The 24,144-nt window shown below is 40.6% G+C and overlaps 1 protein-coding gene and 1 long non-coding RNA gene across 2 annotated transcripts in view; one reads left to right on the plus strand and one right to left on the minus strand.

The window, feature by feature from the left end:
* Positions 1 to 9,085, plus strand: part of LOC147796120 (uncharacterized) — a 54,717-nt gene extending 45,632 nt beyond the window's left edge. The window contains exons 2-3 of the long non-coding RNA XR_015428301.1: positions 902 to 1,129; positions 6,727 to 9,085. This is a non-coding gene — a long non-coding RNA (uncharacterized LOC147796120). The remainder of the gene's footprint in view (positions 1 to 901; positions 1,130 to 6,726) is intronic.
* Positions 1 to 24,144, minus strand: part of mib1 (mindbomb E3 ubiquitin protein ligase 1) — a 161,412-nt gene that overhangs the window by 102,434 nt on the left and 34,834 nt on the right. The window contains exon 12 of the mRNA XM_022241399.2: positions 15,246 to 15,397. Within this exon, the coding sequence (XP_022097091.1) occupies positions 15,246 to 15,397 (152 nt within the window). The remainder of the gene's footprint in view (positions 1 to 15,245; positions 15,398 to 24,144) is intronic.

The raw sequence follows: 24,144 nt of genomic DNA on the forward strand, positions 1-24,144 counted from the left end.
CACAGGACTTTCCGACAGTTCTCCCTGCTGAGAAACATCTACAGTAAAACATTGCAGCTGTTTTGTCTTAACACATGGAGAACAGACTGCTTCTTATGGAAAGGGAAAAAGTGACTTTCTTGTGGATTTTTGTGCAATTCTCTACCTGTACAGTTGTTTTTAAGACAAGCAAGAGAACAAACTCTGCAGAGTGAGGAGTGACATCGTGAATGATGAAAGTTTTCACGGCAATCAGAGTTTTTGCTGAAGAAGCTGGTGATATAAAGAGCAGTTCATTTTTCTATGCTGAACATCACAAAAATGTGATGCAAACTTGGAGCCAAACTTCAAACAGTTACAGACAAAAAAGTTGAGACGCTGGAGATGAGGAAGCCGGGTTGAGATGGAGAAGACTAGACGCTGATGAGGAAAACAGATGGAAAAGCACCGGCAAAAAACAAACCGGGATGGGTTTCACAGGGTCATTACTCAATGCCTGTGTGTACAGACTTTGTAGTGCAGCTCGATGACCGCCCACACATTTTTTTTTTTCATTTCTCTTTCTCTCTTCGGCGCAGCATGTACATCAGGTAGGACTGTGCTGAGTGTGCCTGCTCCCATTTGCTGACGTCAAAATAAAAACAGGGGAGCGATGGACATTTTGGGGGCCTCGAAGCAGATCGGGCTGAAAGCCGTGAAGGGATGGAACTTTTCGAGTCTTCTGGCCAGAATCACAAAATAATCATAACAGAGGTGCGTCGAGCGGTACAGTCGATATCATCGTCGGTCTGGCAGGGTGGGACAGAGGGGAAGAACTTCTGAGTTCATTCTCTGAAAACGAGAGAGCGACATTACGCCCAGGTATGTGGGTGTATAAGTGCCACAGCGTGTAACTCATTCCCTCTGTGTTTACTTTTCACAGGACACTGTACGCATTTAAACCTGAAAAATGCCATCGCTCAGTGCTCTTCAACAAGTGTTAAATTATATCTTTCACAATCAAGAAAGATACACGCTGTGATTAATGAACTGGTATCAGCCTACGCTAATACGCATTTGATGCAACTGGTCCAGTGGTGCAAGCAGGAGTCTAAGATAGACGCACTCGGACTAGCTGGAGATGTCCACATGGCAGACTCATCACTTGTCGGTAAGTACTGTTTACTTTTATTACCCCATTCAAACAGCATCCACAAAAGTTTTATTAATAAGTTTGCGGCAGTATTAATGTTGCATATAAAGTCTGGCTTTGAATTTGTGGCTGTGACGTGACGCAGCTAAGGACAGGGTTCTCAGCCCCAGTAATGTCCGTCACGATGATATGCACACACAGAATGCCTGCTATGCTAACTCTACAACAAAGGCTGGCAGGTCAAGAATTCACCCTCGAAACATATTTATGGGGAATTTGACTGCATGTGCTAATTGAGGAATATGTCTCGTCAGGTTAAGGCACTTCGAAACACCCCCTAGCTTCTCTTTTAAATGTTCCAGAGTTTATGATGCAATAGCAGTTTTGTCTTGTGACGAGATCGTAAATATGTACATGTATTTGTAAATGTTCTAGATTGGCTACGTACATGTAAGTTTCTCTCCAGTATTTAAAAAAATATGAACAGGAACCACGCGGCACAGCCAAATTCAAAATAGGGGACTGAAAGCTGAAAATCCCCAGGAAGCAAAATACACAAAATGTACCAAGGTAAAAATACATCTGTTTTGTGAAGTTGAAGCCCCCCTAGGGGAGGCTGCTGTGGCAAGTTAAATTCTACACTCCATGGGTACATGGACGTCACAGACAACCATTAGCATGTACAGGCCCCTATCACGACAGCCACTGAAGGGCCGCATGGAGCAGGCCGGCTTCGGCTGAGCCAACGGGACTCAACGGTCAACGACGCATATTCCCCCCACAGAAAATGAAGACTGCCTGGCATGGGTGGAGTGTTGGAGGGGAAAGTAGCGATGTTTGGATTAGCCACTATTGCGTATCAAACTGACAACATGGGAAAATGAGTTGTGTTGCAGAGGCTTTTATAAGGCTTATGCAATTGACAGCTTAACAAATCCCCACAACCAGTCATGTTGGATTAAAGCCTATTTCTTCCATGATTCCCTTTTTGGGCTTAACTCTCAAAATGAAAGGAATTTTAACACATGCAGGAAGCTGTTGACAAAACTATCAATCCACAAGCAAAAGCTTCCCACGTACAAATCCTTCAACAGATATGAACTAAAGGTAAACTCAATTAGAACTCTATTTGTGTTAGTTTCTGATGTTCTTTAGGAAAAAAAAACCCAAAGGGAAACACTGTGTGATCTACCCATTTTGATATCAAACAAGCAAACGAGTTTTAAATTGTAATTTGACCTGTGCCTGTGACATGCAAGCATTTCAGCAACTCCAAATTTAAATCCTATTGGAATGTGCTCTTTTCCCTTTCCAATGTGTGTGTGTGTGTACAAGTATGTACTGGTAACGACTTTTGCAGATGTCAAGGAGAATTGGAGTTTCAGGCATTTTCAACCTCACAGGACATCCAACGCACACATTAATAAACACAAATGGGCGGCTCACGGAAACTCTAAATCTTTGGGCAATTTGAAGAGCTGTTGGCTTTTCTCTTTGTTAGGGAGTGACACCCAGAATGTGGCCAGAAATATTCAGCTGTTCTGCTGGGGAAACATCGGGGGAGGCCAAAGTCATGGCAAACTAGAGCCAATGGCAAAGCAATAAGCTTTAGGAAGAAAAGAAAAATTTACTTCCTTAAACTCAACATGAATACTGGAACACATTGCTAACTGGCATCCACCGCTCTCGATCTTTTTTTAAAAGCATATTTAAGTACAGAGTTAAGACCTTCAATTTTAAACTTGCTTAAAAATAATTTTATTACTCATAGGTGTTTCCTGTTTGTAGCCTTCATAGATATTTTTGTGCTTTTTCCTAATTTTAACTCCCTTTTTAAACGGTTTTACTTTCCAGAAATAGTTATTTTAATGTCCAATATAATATTTGCATACAATATCAATTTTGGTTTTCCATACATACACGTATATAGATGACCTCTTTGTGATTGTCAAAGGCTAACTTTCTGTTTGTTCTTAAACTTGGAAATATGACACGGCAGAATGGACTGATGACACAGGATTAGAATTCTAACACCACTTTGGGTGTAGCAGTGTTCCATTTTCAATATCCTCTCTGATATTTACAATGCTATCATGTAGCCACAGGACACTGGCCTTTTCAACTTAAGTTTTGAACAAGAGCTACTAATCACCTTGAATAAATAGTGTTCTAGGTCTGATTGCCAGATAGTAATTGTAAGGGTTTTGTGACACCTGATAAAGCTGCAAAGCTGGCTGGTCAACTTGGTGCCTTCATATTTGTGGGAATGTAGGTTTATGTACTTGTATGAGTGTAAATACTTAAGTCCAGCACAAGCAACACAGAAAAAGGAAAGAAAAACTTGTCTGCTTTTAGTTGCTTTAATCCCTCTATCCTTTTATAGTTTGGGCTTCAAAATATTAGAATCGGGAGAATGCTGGAAGTCAATAATTCCTAAAGCAGGATAGATCTGTGAAAAAAATCTATGCATGTCTCATCAGCCTGACTCTGAAAGTTCAAGCTGTAACTGAAAACGTCTCCCTTATTCTCGCTACTTATGTATTCTTACAGATTAGTTTAAATGGGGGTGTGTTTGGTAGGTCACGGCCCAATTTGGCTGGACTAAAAAGATCAGGATATAATCTTACAAAGAAAACCTTTTGGCAGGCATTGCTAGTAGTTCCTTCCCCTTCTTTTAATTTCTTGGTCAGAGACTACCCTGTTCACATATTTGTTAAGGTCAACTGGATAAGGCCAGGGCATTTGTCCATTCAAAGTACCCAGTTTCCCTATTTATTGGTGAGGGTTTATGGGTACAATGCTCCCAGTTCCGGAATTCTTTGGTTTGGCACCCAGAGCAGCGGTTTGTCTGTGTGCTCAAAGAGGCATGCCTGCATGATTACAGAAATGTCATTCTGCCCACACACTACAGCGTAGGTACACAATAGCCTCTGACAACATATGGCACGGCCGCAGACAGTGGAAGGGGGGGGAGAGTCATCGGATCCGCAGCGGCTGAATGGGAGGGTAGGGGGAGACCTTTACTGCGGCAGAATGTCCGCACTGTGCTGTGCATATGTGAGAAGGCCCCCATCCTCCCATCGACGCCGGGGTTATTTAAACCGAGACGGACGGGGGATGTCGGCTCATTCCAGGACACATCTCCCTGCAGTGGGAGGGTGGATCAACGCTGACAGCAAGCCAACCAGCCAGCCAGCCAGCCAGTCAGCTCTGTACCAGCCAGCAGGCTGTACCAGCACTGGTGGAAAAAAACACGGCCAACTATTCGACGGATATAGAAAGGCTCTCCTTTTAGGGGAACTAAATTATTCCCATGTTGTTTTTCTGTTAACAATGATGGTGGGAGGACGAACTTCCAGAGGAGGACGGGGCGACAGAGGGCTGAAAGAGGATCAGCAGGATAATGATACACGAGATAATAGGAAAGAGATCCAGTGATGGATTCTGTCAGGAGACGTTGGGATGATGGATGCCCTACTTAAAAAGGATATTGCTACACCATCTGCAAATTGGTTGAGGCTGTGGAGGATACATGTAGTTTGGCATGTACACTCACCTGCTGCAACAGGGTTGCTTGGCCAACCTCATCATTAAGATTGTCATTTGCTGCACCAATGAAAGGCATAATTACTTGTCAACTTTCTCGAGGGGGAAACAAGATGTCAGTTCCACATTCAGTTTTACCTTCACTTACTTTCTCAACTATGCATAAGTGATATTTTTTGAAAAAAAAAACCAAACAAACAAGGAACACACATTTGAAATTGATTTGCTTTGTCCTTTTAAAAAACAAATAACGACTTTGATTTATCTTCATGTCACAGACAGCCATTGCTTTGGCCAAGAATTGCTTACCGCGGTACTTCCAATTGTCTTATTGAAAACAAAAGCATTCTCACTACAGTGTGTAGTGTGGTGAGTTTAATGTTCACTGACTTCTCTTTTTTATCCAGCAGGGCAATAGCAGTCTACAAGTCTATTACTGGTTGCATGCTCATCTATAAAAGCCACCATTTTACCGGCAGTGGGAATCGGCCAAGAGGATAGGCTAACCCCAAAAATGTCATTTGTGATTTTGAAAAAAACACAGGAACTTGCAGATTATTTTCATGCTCATCCTTCAAAACTGTTGGATACAACAACAGCGCAACATGACGATAATGGTGGCAAGCAGTCTACACAGACAGGAAGTGAAGAAATGTGCTTACGTCCAAAACAACCATCCTTCAAGCCACAGATGAACCTCCTGACTGCCATTTGTGCCTCTTAGCGTCACTTTGTTTTGTACACGATGTCTTTCAACGGGACTTACGTGTATTTCGATTGTTGTTGTTTGGCTAACTGGAGGTGTAAATATAAGGAATTACGTCTTCATTCTGCATCATCCTGACTGCGTCACTGCATAAATTCATGAGAGTCTTTGAGGATGCCAACTTGGTGGGATACTTTAATCAGCTGATGCAGCCCCGTGCACTGTTGCCATCAAGTAGGCTACCGAGGCCACCGCGGTTAATTTACAAACAAATGACGTCAAAGACAGTTTGCAGGCTTGGGGAAAAAATCCAAAGAAGGTTACTGGAGGTTATCTGATGCTTACGTGTTTCTCTGTTTTTAATCTTTTTTTTTTGGCGAGTGACGTCTCTGAATCACAAATGACTATGATGAAGTGGCTGATACAGTCATCAATAAGACCCACAATAGCAGTCACTCAGAAAGCTTCATATCTTCAGAGAAACACTAGTAATTAAAACAAATGTGTCTTCCATTAACTGTACTTGGCACAAAGTTTGCTACTTTGAAGGGAGCTCTTAAGTTTCATAGTAGCAAAGAGTCACAATGATGTTGAACATCTGTGGAACTGCTTTTAAAACTAGCAAGCATTGTCACAAGTACTGTACCAGCACCACTGCACATCTTACATGTACTTGGCCAAAAATTTGGAGAGCTGAGTGAACTCATAGTTTACGACTCACGCAGAGCAACATTTTACCTTCACCTCTCTTCTTAAACAGAGCAGGTGAGTAACTGGAAACCTTTTCAAATTAGTCAAAAAGAAAATGTCGTCTGCCCCCCCAAATTCTAACCTTCTACACTACTGACCACTTCAAGTCACTTCAAGGCTTATTTGTGGTGTGCTCAACTAAATAACAGGATACTTGTCAAATATGAAACCCAGGGTAGCTGTTACAATCCACTCTAAACAGTGTTCATTTGTTGAGAACAAGTCTGCCAAGTCAAGCCCTGAAAAGCCTGCAGGGCTAAATAGGTTTCTAATTAGCTGATTGATGTGCTAAGCAAAAATTCCACAAAACCCCCAGATACACATAGCATGATTTGTAAAATTTGGGTTGCTAACCTGTTTTTTTGATCTGACACACTTCGATACCAAGTGAAAGTGTGTCGCTAGCTGTGCAGCATATGGCCTACTCCCTGAATTTTAGAGAGAATCCAATCCACAGATGTCAGCGGCATTGTTTACAACTTAGCTGTAGCAAGGATGACATCTTGTCCCCTTGGACAACCTACATGTGCAAATTATGCAGACAATCATTTGCTCATTACACTGGGCATGTACCATCACTTAACTTGTCATATCTTTGACTACTTTGTTGCAGATGGTGATGGAGAAGTCTGCAAGATCATTCACAGGAGCAGCAGGAGTGCCAGCCTGCACACTGAACCATTTGCATCAGACTGCATGGTGAGCAGTGATTCTATTTCATTGGCAACTGCCACGTTGATTAGTAGTCTATTGCTCAACACCAAATTACATGTAAAATTGATTCTTGATGATGTAACTAGAATCTGCATGGTATAAAGAATTATTAGTCTGCTTACATAATCCTTTCTCTTCTAACAAAACTATAGAATGACAATGGTCATGGAAATGGCAGATATAATAGATTACTTACAACAAGCTTAAATTCTTAAATATTACTTATCTGCAACCACATAATTATATTATGTTCATACATGCACATGTGTCACTTTTTCACACTTCATTTGCATACGGTGAAAGAGCACTGATATGTGTTGGTGTTTTTAATCTGACCAAAGCTCCAAACACTTCCAATTTTTACTCGCCAGACCCCAACAAACATACCGCTAAGTTTTATGATCAGCTGGTTTTTCATATCTTAACAATGAAATAATGTAATCTTAGCAGTTATTTAATATTCATTTACGAAAGGAAGCATATAATAGATCTGCCATCCTAAAACGCGCACTGCATGCAGACAGCAGGGTGTGTAGAAAACAGCTCCAAAGAAGAATCATAACCAGTATAGAAAACCAAAATGTTTGCACAACCAAAACGCAGGTAGCTACACATTGGCCCACAGTTTATACATGTGGTTGCTGCCTTACCAGCAAATATTGTTACTGATCAATTCAGCCGAGGAGGCATCACACAAATGAGTGGAAAAACAAGTGGCACTGTAGGACAACGGAGAAGGCATGCATGTATTTAATCAACTATTCATGGTGAGATCAGTGATCACTTGCAAATGATTGAAACAGACGAGGCAATGAGAGTGGCGTCTGCTGTACTGTGACATTCAATGGCTCATGGCGCAAAACTATGGCAAGGCAACTGCACAACGTGACGTTTGATCGTTTCTATTTGCCACAAACATTCAAACAGTACTTAAAATTCCAACAGATTTGGAGACCTTGCTTATGAAGCTTAGGAACACAGGAACCTTTGCATCTGAACAAATACACATATTTCTTGTTTTTGTGTGTGTGTGTGGTTTTTTGTGTTTTCAAATTGTAAAAACAATATGCTCCCATGGAAGTATCCTGGAACAGCAAGCTGAAGTTTAGGATGATGATCAGTGAACTAGTCCAACTCGACAGTGAGGGTTGCTTTCTTGCAACTTCTGAACAAGTTTCAAAAATGTAACCGTGGTCAAAATGAACTGTTTACACAGAGGCAACAGACAAATGGGTAAATTCATTATTTTGTTACTTGTTTGACAATTTGTGTCGGGGATACAAATGAGCATCATATGCTCATTTGTGATTTGTCCCACACTGTGATGTGGGACAAAAAAAATACAAACTTGCTCCTGGGATTGAATTCTTCAAGGTTCAAACTGTGATGTTGCAGCAGCATGTAAAGAATTTTCCTCTCAAAACTGTGCCATCTTGAAAAGAGAAGTTAGATGGGCCAGACAGAAACACTAATTGAAACCAGAAAGGGATGTATGTACTCTATGCAGAGACATATCAAAGTAACAGGGATGGTTTGAAAATCTGCTAGTTATAACCGGTCACAAACTTCTAAACAAGTATTAGATCTACAGTATTCCTGTATCTCGTCTGCAACAACTGCTCATTCTACATGTCTGGTACAATCTATCCTGAATTGATTCTGTAGCTGCTTGAGGAGACTGCTGAGCTACTTCAAATCTTCACAGACAGAAGCTTAAAAACTGGCTAAGAAACTTTCGAAAGATACATAGCCTCAAATTATGAATGCAAAAATTTGCGACTGACTTCAGCCTACTACCTGACTACTTTACGGGAGCATGATCTCCAAATAGGCATATACGTACATGCAGCGCATACTGGTACCAAGTAGCCAAAGCAATGAGCACCTGTATTATTCCATACACCATTGCAATTAATGGCAAATCAGCATAAACAAAGGTCGGTACAAGGGATCATGGAAGCATCAGGTTGGTTTGATTTTTTTCAACATATATGTAAGCTTTCTTTGCACGTCAGTTAATTATGGCCAACTTAGTTCCACAAATGTAACCAAAAAATACAATGAGAAAAAAAAAATTTAAACAAATCCTAGAGCTGTTACCCACTGAAAACCAGCAACTAAATTGTTGTTTCCAATTAACATCATTATTCTAGTGAACCATTTTCTCCCACAGATGCCAGCCTGTTGCCATCCTTCAGTCACACAAAGTACACATATCTGTCTGTGATGAAGCATACAGGATGAACCCAGAAAACTGAAAGCTACAGTAGGTCACGATTGGAATAAACCACCTGCATGTACATAAACTTCACATTTATTTTTCAGCTGAGAGCATAGACAAATGATGCTGTTTACCATAATGTGTTTGGTAATCTTTCCAGGACCTTTTCACTTAGATCTAAATGTAAAATAAAGCAATAATGTCGTTTTTCTTTGGTCATACTCCTTTTCAAACCCAGGTTCTGCTGCAATAATCTGACATCAATGACCAATACCCTAATGAATTTACCTAGTACATGTAGATCGAGTGTAAGTAACATTGTTCAGTTGTTTTTGAGTAATGTTAGAATTGCATGACCACTTGCAGTAAGCAAGCCCACGTCTAAAGAGTAAAAGTAGGGCTGTGAGTTGGACTTAGATCAAGTTCAGATCTGCAAACCTCGGCAACGAAAAAGATGAAGATGAGGTGAAGAGGACAAAGTTTAGAGCTGACTTCTGGAGGTGCAACTGGTCTGGAGAGAACATTACAGGGGCAGCCAGCAACATCATCACTATCATTCGCATCATTATCGGAGTCATCGCGGGTTTCGTCATTTTACTGTGCTTTAGCTGGTAAACGGGAACCAAATCGTGGCCTTGCGTGGATTTGGTCCCCTTCAACCAGCCGTAGCACAGCATTCTTGCATCTGGGACAAATACGGCCGAGTTAGTCATTAAACGCCCACAGATTAATAACAAATGGCGTACGAACACTTTCTGCCCCTAAAGTGTCCGGGGGTTAAGTCAAAAATGTAACTATCACATTGTACCTCAAGTTAACTACTTTCAGCTAGTAAAGGCAGGCAACATTCTTTGATCTGTCTGTTGTCATTATGGTCTTCTTGTCCATGCAAACAGGTGTTATGTATTAAAGCCAAAATCACATGTTCAGGTGCAATATTACAGCTCCTTATTTGAAAGATTACTGAAAAGTCATGAGTTGCATGTAAAAGGTTTGCTTGCAGAATCATATAAATAAGTCCAAAGGCTGTATTTCACTTACTTCTCATAAGAAAAAACACGCTTGGCTGCTCATTGTGAGGATAAGTTGATAAATGTAGAAATCACAAATGTACACGGATAAAAAAAATCGAATTCCTATTCATCTGCAGTTGGCAGGATTTGTTGACAAGGACTAAGTCTGAAGTAGCGAGATGGGTATATGTACATGTAAGTAATGTTTTGGGTTGACTCACACATGGAAAATGGGTGAATTCTACAAATGTGCGCTTGGAGTTATGACGAGCCTGTAAGTTTCCAATTATCTGTAAGAATGGAAAGATTTCCATCAGATTTCCATCAGATTTCCATCAGGAGTTGTCCTGTAGGCTTGGTCCCTAAAGGTTGAAATAGTGCAAGTGGTGGCTTGCTATTCTGTGAACTTCCAGCTTTGTAAATTATGAGCATTGTGCTTATGCAACTAATTGACCTTAAGGCTCTATACACAAAGACCTAAAGACTTCCAAGTGTAAAATTGCTTGAGAAGAATAAATCAAGCTTTAAAAAAGCTGAGAGTGAGATATAGTGAGATCTGTAGCTTTTGGGGTTTCAGGAAAGCACTAACATGTGCCTTATTTCTGTGAGCTGAAAACTATTACCAGCCAGAGATGGAGTTCCCCTTGTTTCTTACACAGGGCCCACTTCTCCCATTCCAAAGATGGCAAATAAGAACAATGTACAAAGAAATATCCAGTTGTGCTGAAGAAAATATTGTTCTTTCTCTGAAAGATTCTTGTTTTGACTGCTGGCTAAGAAAAATCCATCTAAGCTGGTACGAACACAAATGTTTAAAATGGGGATCGCTTGAAAAAGATTCAACGGTAAACTTCCGTCTGTTTTGAAAAAGATGTGGTGTAGATGGATTTGGTTTCAAAGAAATATTAATGTGCTTGGATAAACAAGTCCTTCCTTTCAAAGAAACAATTTGAGTCAGTTCCAGAGATATTACATACCTCCTTTCCAATTATTACCAATGTGCCGTACATGTAGTTTCAGCTGGATTCAAAGAAAAACTACTTTGCTTCTGAAGAAATCATTTCAAAGAAAATGAAGAGAAAAACAGTATTTCCATTTTAATCAGATTTCTAAGATAAATTTGAATACTCTTCAAGCATTGATTTTCCAAGGTACGTGCAATGTGGCGCTCAAGGGGAGTTTTATAGAGCCATGATTCAAATAATTTGTACTGATTGAAAAAAAACCACTGTATCTACCTAATGTATTTCCTTTTTGAGTACGAGTACTTATCCAAACCCGTTATGAATAATTTCTGATAATGCTAAGAGTTGAAACGATACCTTCCATATTGTCATAAAAAGGATGTGCTCTGTTGAGAAGCCAAACTTTCAAAGTAGTTTTTGGATAAGGTTTCAGAGTGAGGTTTCAATTTGATCTTAAGCCTGTTGACACTTGCAACGATTAAACTTTCAGAACTGCTGTGCACCATAACGGTACGCTGACAGCAATTCAGGGCTGGACTGCTTACAGTACTTCACTCCCCTCGGGTAAAACAGACAGAAAAGCTGAAGGAACAGTTCAATAACAGGGCTGAAATTGGTCAGTTACTGGATCAATAGACCGCACAACAACTTCCGTGGAAGATGCATTCATGGCCGATTCTATATCCCAGTGTCTGGTTTCGGCCTGTAGTATAGATCACTTCCAAAGCCAGCCATTGTATGTTACATATCTCAAGCTCCAGTCTATGGAGTCTACAGTTTGTCAAGTGCGTCATCTTTTTTACTCTTTTTTTTTTTTTGCAGCTCATTCTTTTGGTTCTTTCTTTCTTCTTCCTTTTTTTTCCAGCAGGATCCTGCCTTATCGGAGGTGGGGGGGTGGTTATCGGTGGACGGTTATGTTTGCCAGTGCCATCTTAGTATCCCCTACAAGAGTGTGATTTGTGCCAGAGAGAGTTCAAGCCCCACTTTGTCAATAAACATACCCTGAACTGTAACTGTCATTTCTCGTTCGATTTGTTCCTTCTAATGTCCTTTACTTGAAAGTTTTTTCTTTCTCGGTATATCTTGACAACGTAATGTCACTCACGTTCAAGCAAGGTCAAGAGATCCTTCTTCCCATCACAGATAATAAATTTGGGACCACAGACTCAACTTGACTTCTGTCAACTAAATCAGAACCCATTCTGCAATGTCAAGAATCCCTGTTACTATCCCCTCTTAATCTGTTGAATTTGGCAGACCAAGCCCATCTTTCCAAGTTGAGTTTGAATTATATTTATATTACATCATATTTATGCTCTCACTGACGCTTCCATCTTTTGAAATTAACTTTTTTAACAATCCTTCACGAGAATGGCCTTAACTCTCTTTCAGAGTGTCGATTATGACTGTTTATAATCTAATACCTACAACTTCCGCTGGTCACACGCCTTCCTCTTCATATAAACCTGACAATATCTGGCCAATTAAATATGTCTCATATTACAGCATAATAACAATATCTCAGTCTATAGGTCACTGCATCTAAAGGTCAGGGAATCACTGGAGCTCACATGTATCTAAACTTCAATTCTTGAACTGGGTTGAGAGATTCAACTGGTATGGTCAGTCTCCCAACATCAGCATCACTTCTGTATCAGTTTTAATGTTTTGGACACGGCAACTGTTCCAGTCTAGTCGATGCTCCTGTTTAGACAAATACAGTCACAGGCTTGCACACAGAATATCGTCAGTAAGTGGTCCGGTGTGATGGAACAAGAGAATGTGTTTTCTTTTTAAATTTTTGTCTATGAGGCAAATTACATGTATAGCAACAAACAAAATCACATAATTACTGTATCCATTTGGAGGATCATTTTGAAAACTTTGGAACATGAGAGAAAGTGTCGCGGTTAAGAGGTTTTCAGGTGGCAACAATTCAGATTACTGGTACTATCACACTCAAATGAAAGGGACCACCATAGTCATCCTAAATACCGGTATGTACCTTTCCTCTACAATAAGTAAAGCCTTGTTAGATACAAGGAATGACTGCATGATGAACCAATTCTGTGGAAGTTTTCCAAAAGCCAGCAGAGACCAAACTCATCTAAAATATCATATGACACTTTTTTTGTCTTTAGTATACTAAATGGAACCTTAAATCACATCTTTCTTCCTTCTCGCAAAGACACTGCTGGCATCCAAAGTGTTTGACATTCATTTCTGTTTCTTTCAAATATACAGCAAGCTATGGAAAGAACCTCTGAGGTATTTAAGTACTTTGAATGGATTTGTACAAAGTGTTGTAATTGAAGTGTTAGAGTGAGGGACCAAGACAGTAATTTCTCCTCACACTGTTATTATCCCCAGGTAATAAATGAGCGGCTACCGGTTAGAAGCCCCTCTCTTTCACTAGGTCTTCCCTTTACCATAAAAGTCCTAATGCTCTGAAATCTGGCATTTTCCTGTTTCTTTACATCCTTTTGGGAAAAAACACAAGGCTTTTAGTCTGGGGGGAGGTTATTCCAGGTAAAAAATGGGGCAACGCAGTGGGCTGGGACCACGAGGAAGACAGAATTCTGAGTAAAAAAAGGGCAATGTTGGAGAGGGAAAACAAATGGCACAGAAAGAAACAGGAGAGAAAACAGGAAATAAACAGTTTATCAAAACAAGAGTCTTACTCAGCACATTGGCTGTACTCCAAGGAATTTCAAACTGGGATTGACCAGACAGGGTAATTTGTTTCTGTAACTACGTGTACTTGGGATCCTTGAGTCAATATGAAACATTGGCCGGTCTCCACTCTCTCTGACCGTGGACCAGGCATACTCCTACACAGAAATGGCAGTAGACAAAGGCTTGGTTTGAGGTTGTTTCCGAAATGAGTTACCAGAGTTACATCAACTGTCAACATGTCCCTGCATATTTTCAACAGGCGAAACCTAGACCTACATGTAGACATGTTTCTACTTTGATCATTGGTTGGGCATTTTCACAGCTTTAGTTAGGCCTGTGTGTTGTCACTCTTTTGACTGAACAAGAACTGAAGGCTGCAGTTGGTTAATTGCGGGTTCAAATTTTAAAAAATAGGCAATTTTTCGTTGTCTCCAAATCAATAAATTATGTATTCCCAAACCAAAACGGCTACTTTCTTCAAGAATGTAAAGGACCAGCAATAGTTAGAAACTTTCTGAAGACTGACTGAAAATGTATGGGTCCACACTGAGCGGACACACTGCCATAATTAGAGCCTGGTAACCCGTGTTAAAGCAAGAGGTTGGGTGAGGACACATTTTATTCCAAAGAAATCACCAAAATATTTACCGTGGTGGGGTAGGTTCGACAACCTTTTCTCATGTTAAGACAGCTCGTTTTATATTTTTCCTACTTACATTTGCAATTTTTGAAAAGAAACTTCTCTTAGTTTCACAAATTCCCTTCACATTTCGATGTCCCAGTGGTGAAAACACGCGCACAAGGCTCAATCCATCAAAGCAAGGCTGCACTGGTTCCTGCCATGCCCATGCCAAAGAATGTGTGATGGAAATGTGCCAACCAGTCTGTACGTCCCGATCGATTATGCTACACTGGCCGGCCGTACACGCAAGCAACCCTACAGCTGCAGATTGAAAAAGCGTCGATGTTGCAAGAGGATTTCTTCAAGTTAATTCGCAAAACTTGGTCTCTTGTCTATGTATGTATTCTCCGTGTTCAGGAGTTTAATTTGACGTGATTTTGCATTTACTCGAAACGAGCAAATTTCCACAAAATATCCTGCTGCGGCACAAGGTTTATCGCCTGCCCGTTGCATGCATCATGGACGCTTACCACATGATACACGGACATCCTTTGCTGCTGTGATTACCTGACTAGCATTGTGTGAATTGTCCATAATTGTTGTGAATTGGCTACCATAGAAACAGGAGCCATTTTAACCTTCTGGGCAAAAAAGCTTAAAGTCGACCCCTGACACGACTTTTGTCATGAACTGTGTCTGCAACCTTACACATTTTTTTCTCTCTAGCATGACCTGTTTTTGGTTCTGTGTTTTTATGGGCCACCTCAAACATGTTCCTCGTTACTGCGTTAATGTCACAAACATGCTTCTAGCTAAGGGTCACGAAAATATTCCCCTGTAGACAACAGATTCAGATGCAGCTCCAGACTCCTGCAAGAACAAATCCTCAAAGAACAACTGAATAAAAAAAAACCCACGTACCTGGGGTTCCCACGGAGTGCCGCGTGATGCAGGGCGTTGAAGCCATTGTTGTTGGTCACGCAGATGTCTGCGTTGTTCTCCAGCAGCAGCGACAAGATGTCATCCCGCTTCTTGCTGATAGCATCGTGCAAAGCTGTGTCTCCTTCTGAATCCTGCAGAGTGACAGGGAAAAAAAAAGCAACACAAATCCATTACTGAAAACGATCAGACCATGTGGTTAAACAGCAGAGCCACAAATTTACAAATACGTTTCAAAAACAATTCACACTTCCGGATTTCAATTAATCAAGCAGCTGTTCCAATCAAGCTGACTGTTCTACACGTTGTACTCCGGTTTTGGGGGAGATCTTTTGCAACTTCTGCAAGGAAGCTTTCGCATTCTTAAAGTGATTTCAATTGATTGAATAAAAAATTGTAACTCAATGCTTACCATACATCAATCGATTAATCAGGTAACCCAATATTACTTGTGGCACTGGCCCCTTTATAATTTGTTCTTCTGAGATTTGCCCAAGGCAACAGTAGTTGAATACTTTTCAAGGTTGCACAGTCCAACACAAAACGAACAAAGTTCAGCACACTGAGGTAAGGTGTGGGGTCCGAAATGGGCTGGGTATGACAACCTTCATACTGAGTGAGCAGATGTTCCCATTATTGTTCAAAACTATTTCTAAGATCTTTGGTTTCCAAATTAAGAACATGAAAGTGATTCCAAATTGGACTATCAAGTAGACAGTCAACTCTTGAGACATTCCTTAAATGATAAAGAAAACCTGGGGCAGAAAGACAGTGTAAAGTTCAGAGTCAGAATATGGGCAGAAATACCAGAGAGTACCTGTCAGCGAGATGTCACCAAATTTGCAAATAATTCTGTCAAAATATTTAAAAAGTCATAAAAATATATGACACCTATGAACTAAGAAGTGACATAAAAGTTATACTTTGACATTGAGAAAAAAGCCCAACAATAATTTTAAAACAAGGAAAATTCTGGAAATTGGTTGACAATTTCCAGAGCGAGAAAATAAAGCAGTGGATGCAAAGAGCGTGTGTGTGAGTTTGTTTCTGCATTCAATTGGGGACCCTGAACAATAGAGGACAATAAGGTCCCCGATTGACAAAGGGTTCCTGATTGACAACTGTGTACAAAACATATGGGTGGTCTTCTAAAAAGGTTAAAGTACAAACAAAAGAGGAACAATAGGGGGTTCCCAGCTGCAGGCAAATACACACTTGGGTGTGGGGGGATGGAAGGGCCAAGTATGTCTCACCTTCCCCGCCACCCCACCCTAGCCCCCCCATCTCTCCATTACTCACAGGTCCCTGTCAAACCACATTCCACATGCATGCTTGTTGCCGATAAGATGACATAGTCAGCTCTTCGATCCACCTGAGAAACTATTCCTATCCGTTAAGTCCAACAGCCCACGGTGACAAATACCGACAGGAGACAAGACCAAATGACTAGCCGAAAGGAACACATGACCGCAGCAAAGAGGTGAAGCCAGTCACGGAGGTTAAGCAAAATTCTGAGCACATGAAGTGCCAACTCTTGATGGCCAAGTAAGGATCACTTTTGACGAAAACGGACAGTAAGCATGTGTGTGTTATGCATAAAACAGTTCTGCTTAAAAGAATTAAGCAAACAGGCATCAGAGCCTTGTAAGTTTTTAAAGAGTGTTGCGCTCATTTTGATATAAATTTCACTAACCTCAGACATGCTGTTCTTGAAAAATATGATACACAGTGTTGAAAAATCAAGTTTTTAAGTCTCAGTGCACATGAGAAAGTGCTGATTTGTGAACAGTGACTTCAAATACCGGTGAAAATACCAAAGGTAATCACGGCCTAATGGTCGGTTTGACTAGGTTTGACACTTTGCATGTCTTCAAAGCATAAGCTATTTCAATAAAATTGGTCACGACATGACCAAGTGGTGGACCTTGCCATACTGCACTGCAATGGTGAGAAGCTACCAATACAAATCAAAGCAGGAGAAACGTCATACTATTTGCTAGGGTTCATTCGGGTTTCAAAAGAAATTGTGGGGGCACTTGTCCTGCGAATGAGCTGGGCAGAAATTCTTACTTGAATTAGTGGACTGCACCCCTACAGTAGAGTCGCCTAATGTGGTGCGCTTCAACTTTCACTTGACTTTCCTCATACAGTGTTGCCAAACCTCTTTTTTGAAAAACCTTCAAATTCATTTGGTTAAAAACCGGTACTGTAACCTTCATAATACATGCTGTTGAACCTCTGTGAGCAATTTCAATGTCATGAAACGTCATCCAAAATTCACAAATGGTGGTGTCTGGTAATTGGGCAAGAATTCAGCTGAGTGTTTCCTAACGTGGCGCACTGGAAAAAATCCCACATGAACGTTGAGGAGGTTCATCGCACTTGCAATGAAATTTGAGGTAAAACTGTTGCTCTGGCAAGGCACTAGAAGCAAAAAATGAACGTGCGCCACGTTAGGGGCCATGCCAAGTTACGGTACTTCGTACTTTAACAATATACAAATAGATGAAGACACCTACCAGTACAAAACAGCACAAGTGTGAAAAATAATGACCAGTTTAATTTGTTTCCCTGAATTTCGAAGAAACTTTTTTGGGCACTTGAAATTATTCTATTTCCTTGCGATTGCAAAATTTCTGACTTATTCCTCTTTTTTCGTCTCACCTTATCCCAGTCCAATGTTGATGTGTCACTGCACCACTGACCAAAGTTTTGCAACACTAAATGAATACGATGTTTAAACGCTGTTCACTATGTCCTAAGTGTTACAAAAGTATGAGTTGATCAGTTCATCCAGAGGCTTAACTTGAAAAAAATGTGTGCACCCAACAGAGGCTCCCCCCCTGGACATTTAGCCCTAGTTACCGGTATGCCACTGAGTTCATCATTAATAAGCCACCTCCATCCTCCCAAATCTGCTGGGTGGTTTTGGAGGATTTTGGAGGATTGAGGATGAATGGTGATTGAAGCATGGAAGATTTTGGAGGATTACAGATGAATAGTGTTTTAAAAGCTGGAGGATTTCAGAGGATTGACGCATGCTGATTTAAAAGCTGGAGGATTTTGGAGGATTGAGGATGAATGGTGATTTGAAGCATGAAAGATTTTGGAGGATTGCAGATGAATAGTGTTTTAAAGGCTGGAGGATTTTGGAGGACTGAGGTTGAATGGTGAATAAAGTACTAAAAATCAGTCCCGTAGTGGTGCATACGGTCACACATTATACTGTTTACAATATACATAGTACATGTACCCAAGGACAGTGTGTTCCAGGTTCACTGCTGCTGGTCATAAATTACACAATCCTCAACTGCAGTGTGTTAAAATAAAGCACATGTCTGCTTTGTTTATAACTAAAGTAAAGCCGTTAGCCAACTCTGCAAAACACCAGCTTCAGCCCAGCAACCAACCTGCTGTGCCAAACCCCCCCCCCCAAAAAAGACAAAGAAAAAACAAACAAACAAATCCAAAGTAGGGCCATGGAGGATTTTGGAGGATTGGGGATGTATCCTAGTAAAAAGACCCTAGCGGGTTGGGGTTACTATCAAGCTTAAGTTTACTTGGTAATTGTTGCCCATTGCCTTGGTGCTTTCATTATCAGAACCCATCATACACGCACATCCACCCACAAACAATAAACGAAAATTGGACCAAAACTTATGCTGAGCGCGATTTGAAGCTACCGTATGATCTCTGAACACCTTACCAACCGAACTATATGCACATGTATCTAGCTTTGTTGACATCTTCTTTAAAAATGGAAACACGGGAAGAGAAATATGCAGTACCTTGGTGACCATGCGACAATATAACAACCATGGCGAAGGAGCAACAACAAATCAAAAGAAAAAGCAAACAAAACAGAGTAAATTTCTGTTTTTGACAAAATACACAAGGAAAGAAAACTTCAACAAATTATCTGGCATTCATATGTTCACAATTAATATTTCATGGCCCTACACGTTTAACACACATAGATAACAAGGAAAACAGCATCATTATGTGCCAAAACAGTGACTTTCGTGCAATGATGGAGGGGCCTATATTGATAGACTTTTTTCATAAGTCCAATGGTAAATACATGTCCAGTAAGTATTCATGCCAGCAACACCCTGCAGTTCTGATTATGCTTCACAAGAGCACTCATTCATCTTCAAATTATCGTATATGTTTATTTGTGATATTTTGAGATTTGTTTTCAGTCTTGCAGACTTGACTAAGGGTTGGTGCCCTTTCAGTGGCATCAGGTTGCAACAGAATGACAAGCACATTGGCTGGTTCTTTCTTTCAACTTCGGGCAGTAAGACCATCAACGTGACAGGCAACCCATGGAACCTGTTTTATGGAAAGTCTTATTGTCTTCCAGAATCCTTCCATTTACATTTCCAGGCAACTGGATACATGTATGCCCATGAATAGATGTATATTCAAGTGTGTTACTGTAGTTCCCTTTCTTGTCCAAAGATTTTACTCTAGTCAGGCTTCTGAACTCCGATCTTCAAAAACTTGCCAGGATTTTTCCAGGTATTGGTTGCCAAACTTCCCAACAGGTCTACAGCAAAGCGTACATGTACCTTTCTGGAGAGGGCGAGAACCTAATTTTTCCAAGTTGTTCAGAACTTCCTCCAAACACCTTATCCAGAACATTATTACACGGACCTTTATCTCCCCTTCGCGTTCAGAAAGAAGTTTTATGGCAAAGAACAGCACTCTGATTATAATGCACCCACGAAAAAACAAATTAATGGTCAAAACAAATCAAAGGACAAAACTTTTTATCTGAAATTCTACCTTGGTCACAAAAAAGTGCCAAGTTTATGCGAGTTTGATGATCATCAATACACAAAATACACATCACACTCAATACATTAGGCATGTTGCCAGGTAATCACTCGGTCAATTTGACTGGGTGTGCTGGCACGCAAAACCTAAAATCCGTGCTGAGAGCAGGCTCCACAAAACAGAGATTTATGCTGAGCAGAATTCTTATGGTAAGTGGGAAAAGAGCACCAATCAGACTCCGATGTCAAACTGGGGAAAAACCTGCGGGTTACAAAGTACAAAACGTAGCTTATCATCTACTTTAAAGAAGGATAAAAACCCAACTTTGTCCGGGCCGGGCGAATACACTGACATGTACCGTTCTAGCCAGGAATATCTGTTATGCTTGGAATTCTCCAATGCCTGTTCGATATCATCATAGGTTCTGCCATACCAAAGTGTCAACGGCCCTTCGGGCTAACGAGACATGATGTGCCACGACAAGAGGGAAGGGAAAAAAAAAGTTAAAAACCATACATGTATATTGTATTTTTGGCTTACAGTTGCGATGATACCAGCTGATATTACCGTGCGAGGTAGGACGGGCCGTGACCCAGACGGCAAAAGGTCAAATGGAGGCTTCTATGGTCAGGGGTAAAAACAGGCAATCCTGCGAGGCTGTAAATCTTGAACATCCTGGCTTGCTGGGATGTGAGCAATGCCTCTTCATTTCTTCATTCCTGGTTAAGGTTCCACCACTGAGTAACATATCAAAATTTTTGAGTCGCTGGTTCAACATTTGCCAAGCAAACTGACCAGAAAGGCTTTAGTCGTGAATCTGTTATTCAGGAGAGAAAGCGAGGCAATGCAATGGAAACTTGAGCTCAATGAGCTGTAAACGTCAGGAGAAAGACAGAAGAGTGAATTGTTTCATCACAAACTTAATGACTCGCAATTGCTCTGGTTACATTTAGCTTCTGCAGTCAACTCACAACCTTATAATTACCACTCAGGTTGTTCTCCCTTTCTCTGAAAAATTAAGCATTTCCACCACTAAATTCTATTCAGTTGTTGGGCAATTATTAACCAGGTAAATTTTCCTGCATCAGTGATAGTTTATGGATTTAATTCCATCAAGATGTCAGCAAAGAACAAACTAAAACATGAAGCTTTTATTAGCCAGGGCATGTGGAATCTCCCTAACTACCCAAATTTTGGCTAACATACGTCATCAAGGTTTTATCAGCAGTGAATATTCTCTCAACTTAACAAAACGTATCAACAACAAAACAGTTCGAAAGGCTCCACAAAAAGGCTACTCAAATTTACAGTCCTGATCCATACACTGCAATGGGGTTCCCTTCAAATGTTGCCCTTCATACAAGTTTGTGGTCCTTTCTTAGTCTGACAGATAATATTGTTATGACACAAGTAGGTCAATAATGACCCATCTGTAATCCATGATCCTGCTGACAAAAATATTACCTTGCCCAGGACATCGTTTGGAGAGCGACAGCAACAATATACAGGTACATGCACGTGCATACGCACAGGTCACACCAAGAATAGCACAGACACATTGTTTTAATGTCCCCATAAAGTACATGTATGTTTCCCCCAATGACAGGTCTGTATTATGGGGTCTGATTTACCACATGCTGTACTGGGGACGGTGCAGAGTTCTACTACGCTGCCGCAGCAGTGACTAAAATGTCACGACTTTTATGGAGCTGGCTCATGTTTCCTCCTAAACATCCCCGACAAATCATTCTCTACTTCTATTTTTTTTGTGTGTAAGGAAATAAATGATTTTATGGTCTGATCACTGGTTTTTAGTGAGCCGATTTGCCATTTGAAAATGTAGTCCGGGTGAAAAAGCAACTGAGCATGAACATGGGTGGCAGAAATGAAAGAGGGATAAATATAACTCGATCGCTGCCTAACATTCAGTTCCATCATGCACCAGGGAATTATTTCCTCAATCTGCAGCTGCATATAACCATGCCAATGATTCGTCTAGACGTTACATTGTTCACATTCACTGTACATGTTCCTTGTGACCGCACTTTTGATTCATTTTAAATTTTCTCAAACTATCTCCTAGGTCCGCCCTAGGGCCCGGCCGTGACAACTTTTGTCGTAATGAGCTTGCCGGTTGGGACTGAATGACACTGAATGATACACTGGGAGGTCTGGGCCAGACATGCTTCAAGTTTCTGTAGATTTACAGAGTGAGGTACATGGAGATGTACATGTATGGTACAACGTTGGGTTCAGTTCAACGGGGAAGAGATAGACCCCGAGGAAGAAACGTGATTTCTTGTTACAGATTTTCTCACTGCATTAGCACTGCCACATGATGTACACGTACATGTACCGTGCTTCAGAAATACTGCCGTGTGACTTGTACTTTGTTGTGGACAGTTATTGTCGGTTTAATTCTTTACCAGTGCATGTAATGTACTGGACAAGTTGCATGGATACCAAATCCCATTTCTGTTGAGCACACGAATCTCTGTGGTGTTTTGAGGACCTTTGAAACTCAGGAACTGAACTTCCGCACGTCCAATGAATAAACATGATTACTGTTTGTGAACTGGAAGAAAATTTCACAGAGTTTGATAATGCAGGAATGTCTCATGATTGCTCATATTTCAAGATGGCCTATATATTCTGAATTTTCAAAAAGGTTTAATTAAATGCTGATAACAGAACTTTTGGGAAACTTATGCTGGTATTAAAACTTAAAATTCACTGATGAAAGCTTAGCTTAGCTGATTCATATGGGGAGTGGGAGATTACAAAAAATGTTTCATAGTTAACATGCAAAAACTTGAAATAACCCTTAACCCTTGCTATGCTGTATACCTTTGTGATGAGGATTCTCTTGCTATTCAAATATGCCGTATAATTATCGTCACTTTATTTTATGGGGGAGGGGGTGGGAAAGGGGAGGTGTATGGCCGTTAGAGGTGTTTAACCACTACCAGTGACTGGAGGTAACAATGCATGAGGAGTTAACAGTTTTCTTTTCTAACAATGACAATGTTGAACGTCTGTGTACTGGATGGTTTTTGTCACCGTTATTAAACCCAAGGCCACATGCCTTGGGCCTCCATGCTTGCTTATTGTTGCAATGTAATGTAGAACTGTTTGAATTCATACAGTTAACAAACAGATAGCATGTACAGCCACAGGCAGTAAGTTACTGCCAGATTGTGCATTTGTGGCAATGCTTTCATCCAAGCTGTGTTGTCATTTAATGCTAAATGAGATCATCACACCGTGCTTCGATGAAACCAGTCACAATGCATTTATTAGAACTACTGAGAATAAACGGGCAAAACAGCCAGAATGCAAAATAATGAATGTACTGAGAAATTACTCGTATCCAGTTTCATTGTCATTTGGACTCATGCAAGAGCAAAGAGTCATAACAAGTACCAGACTTTGTGTTCAACTGGACATAGTGTACTTGTTTACAAATACGATAACGGCATTTTTGTCTCTGAAAGACTGTTGCATATTTCCAGCACTGCCACCCATAAACTCCACAACAAAACTTTAGTGTTTTTATTTTGAACTGACGCTTCACTGAACTCACCCTCCTCAAAAGTCCACACACAGTTAAACATGAACATATATTTTATACGTATTTCCAGGAAGTAGTAAATACTTTGGATTCCTCTGAATGTGGAATGCCTCAATGGGAGCATTTTGCAGAGGAGATACGTGTAGCTGACGCTAAGGAGCTTAGGTATTTTGCAGTGTTGTAGTCGAGTACTTTTTCCCGAGTACTTTGACTGCCGAGTACAAAGACAGGACAAGTACTTTGCCCGCCAAGTACAAGTTTCCAAGTACAAGTACTTGCACTTCCGAGTACGAGTACAAGTACTTCTAATTCCGAGTACGAGTACTGAGTACGAGTACTACAACACTGGTATTTTGTTTTTGTGGCATGGCTGCCCAATAACTAAATACACAGTATATTTTAAACCCATTTTGTGAAGAAACCCAGAAATATGCACGCTGGAACTCTGTGTCCATCTGCAAGCCATCACATTTTTATAACCATGTTGAGGGCACCGAAAATGTCATCTGAAATTCATGCCCTTACCCT

Source organism: Acanthaster planci, linkage group LG18, assembly GCF_054643075.1.
Source record: "Acanthaster planci isolate LZ-2023a linkage group LG18, COTS_SCS, whole genome shotgun sequence".
Lineage (NCBI taxonomy): Eukaryota > Metazoa > Echinodermata > Asteroidea > Valvatida > Acanthasteridae > Acanthaster > Acanthaster planci.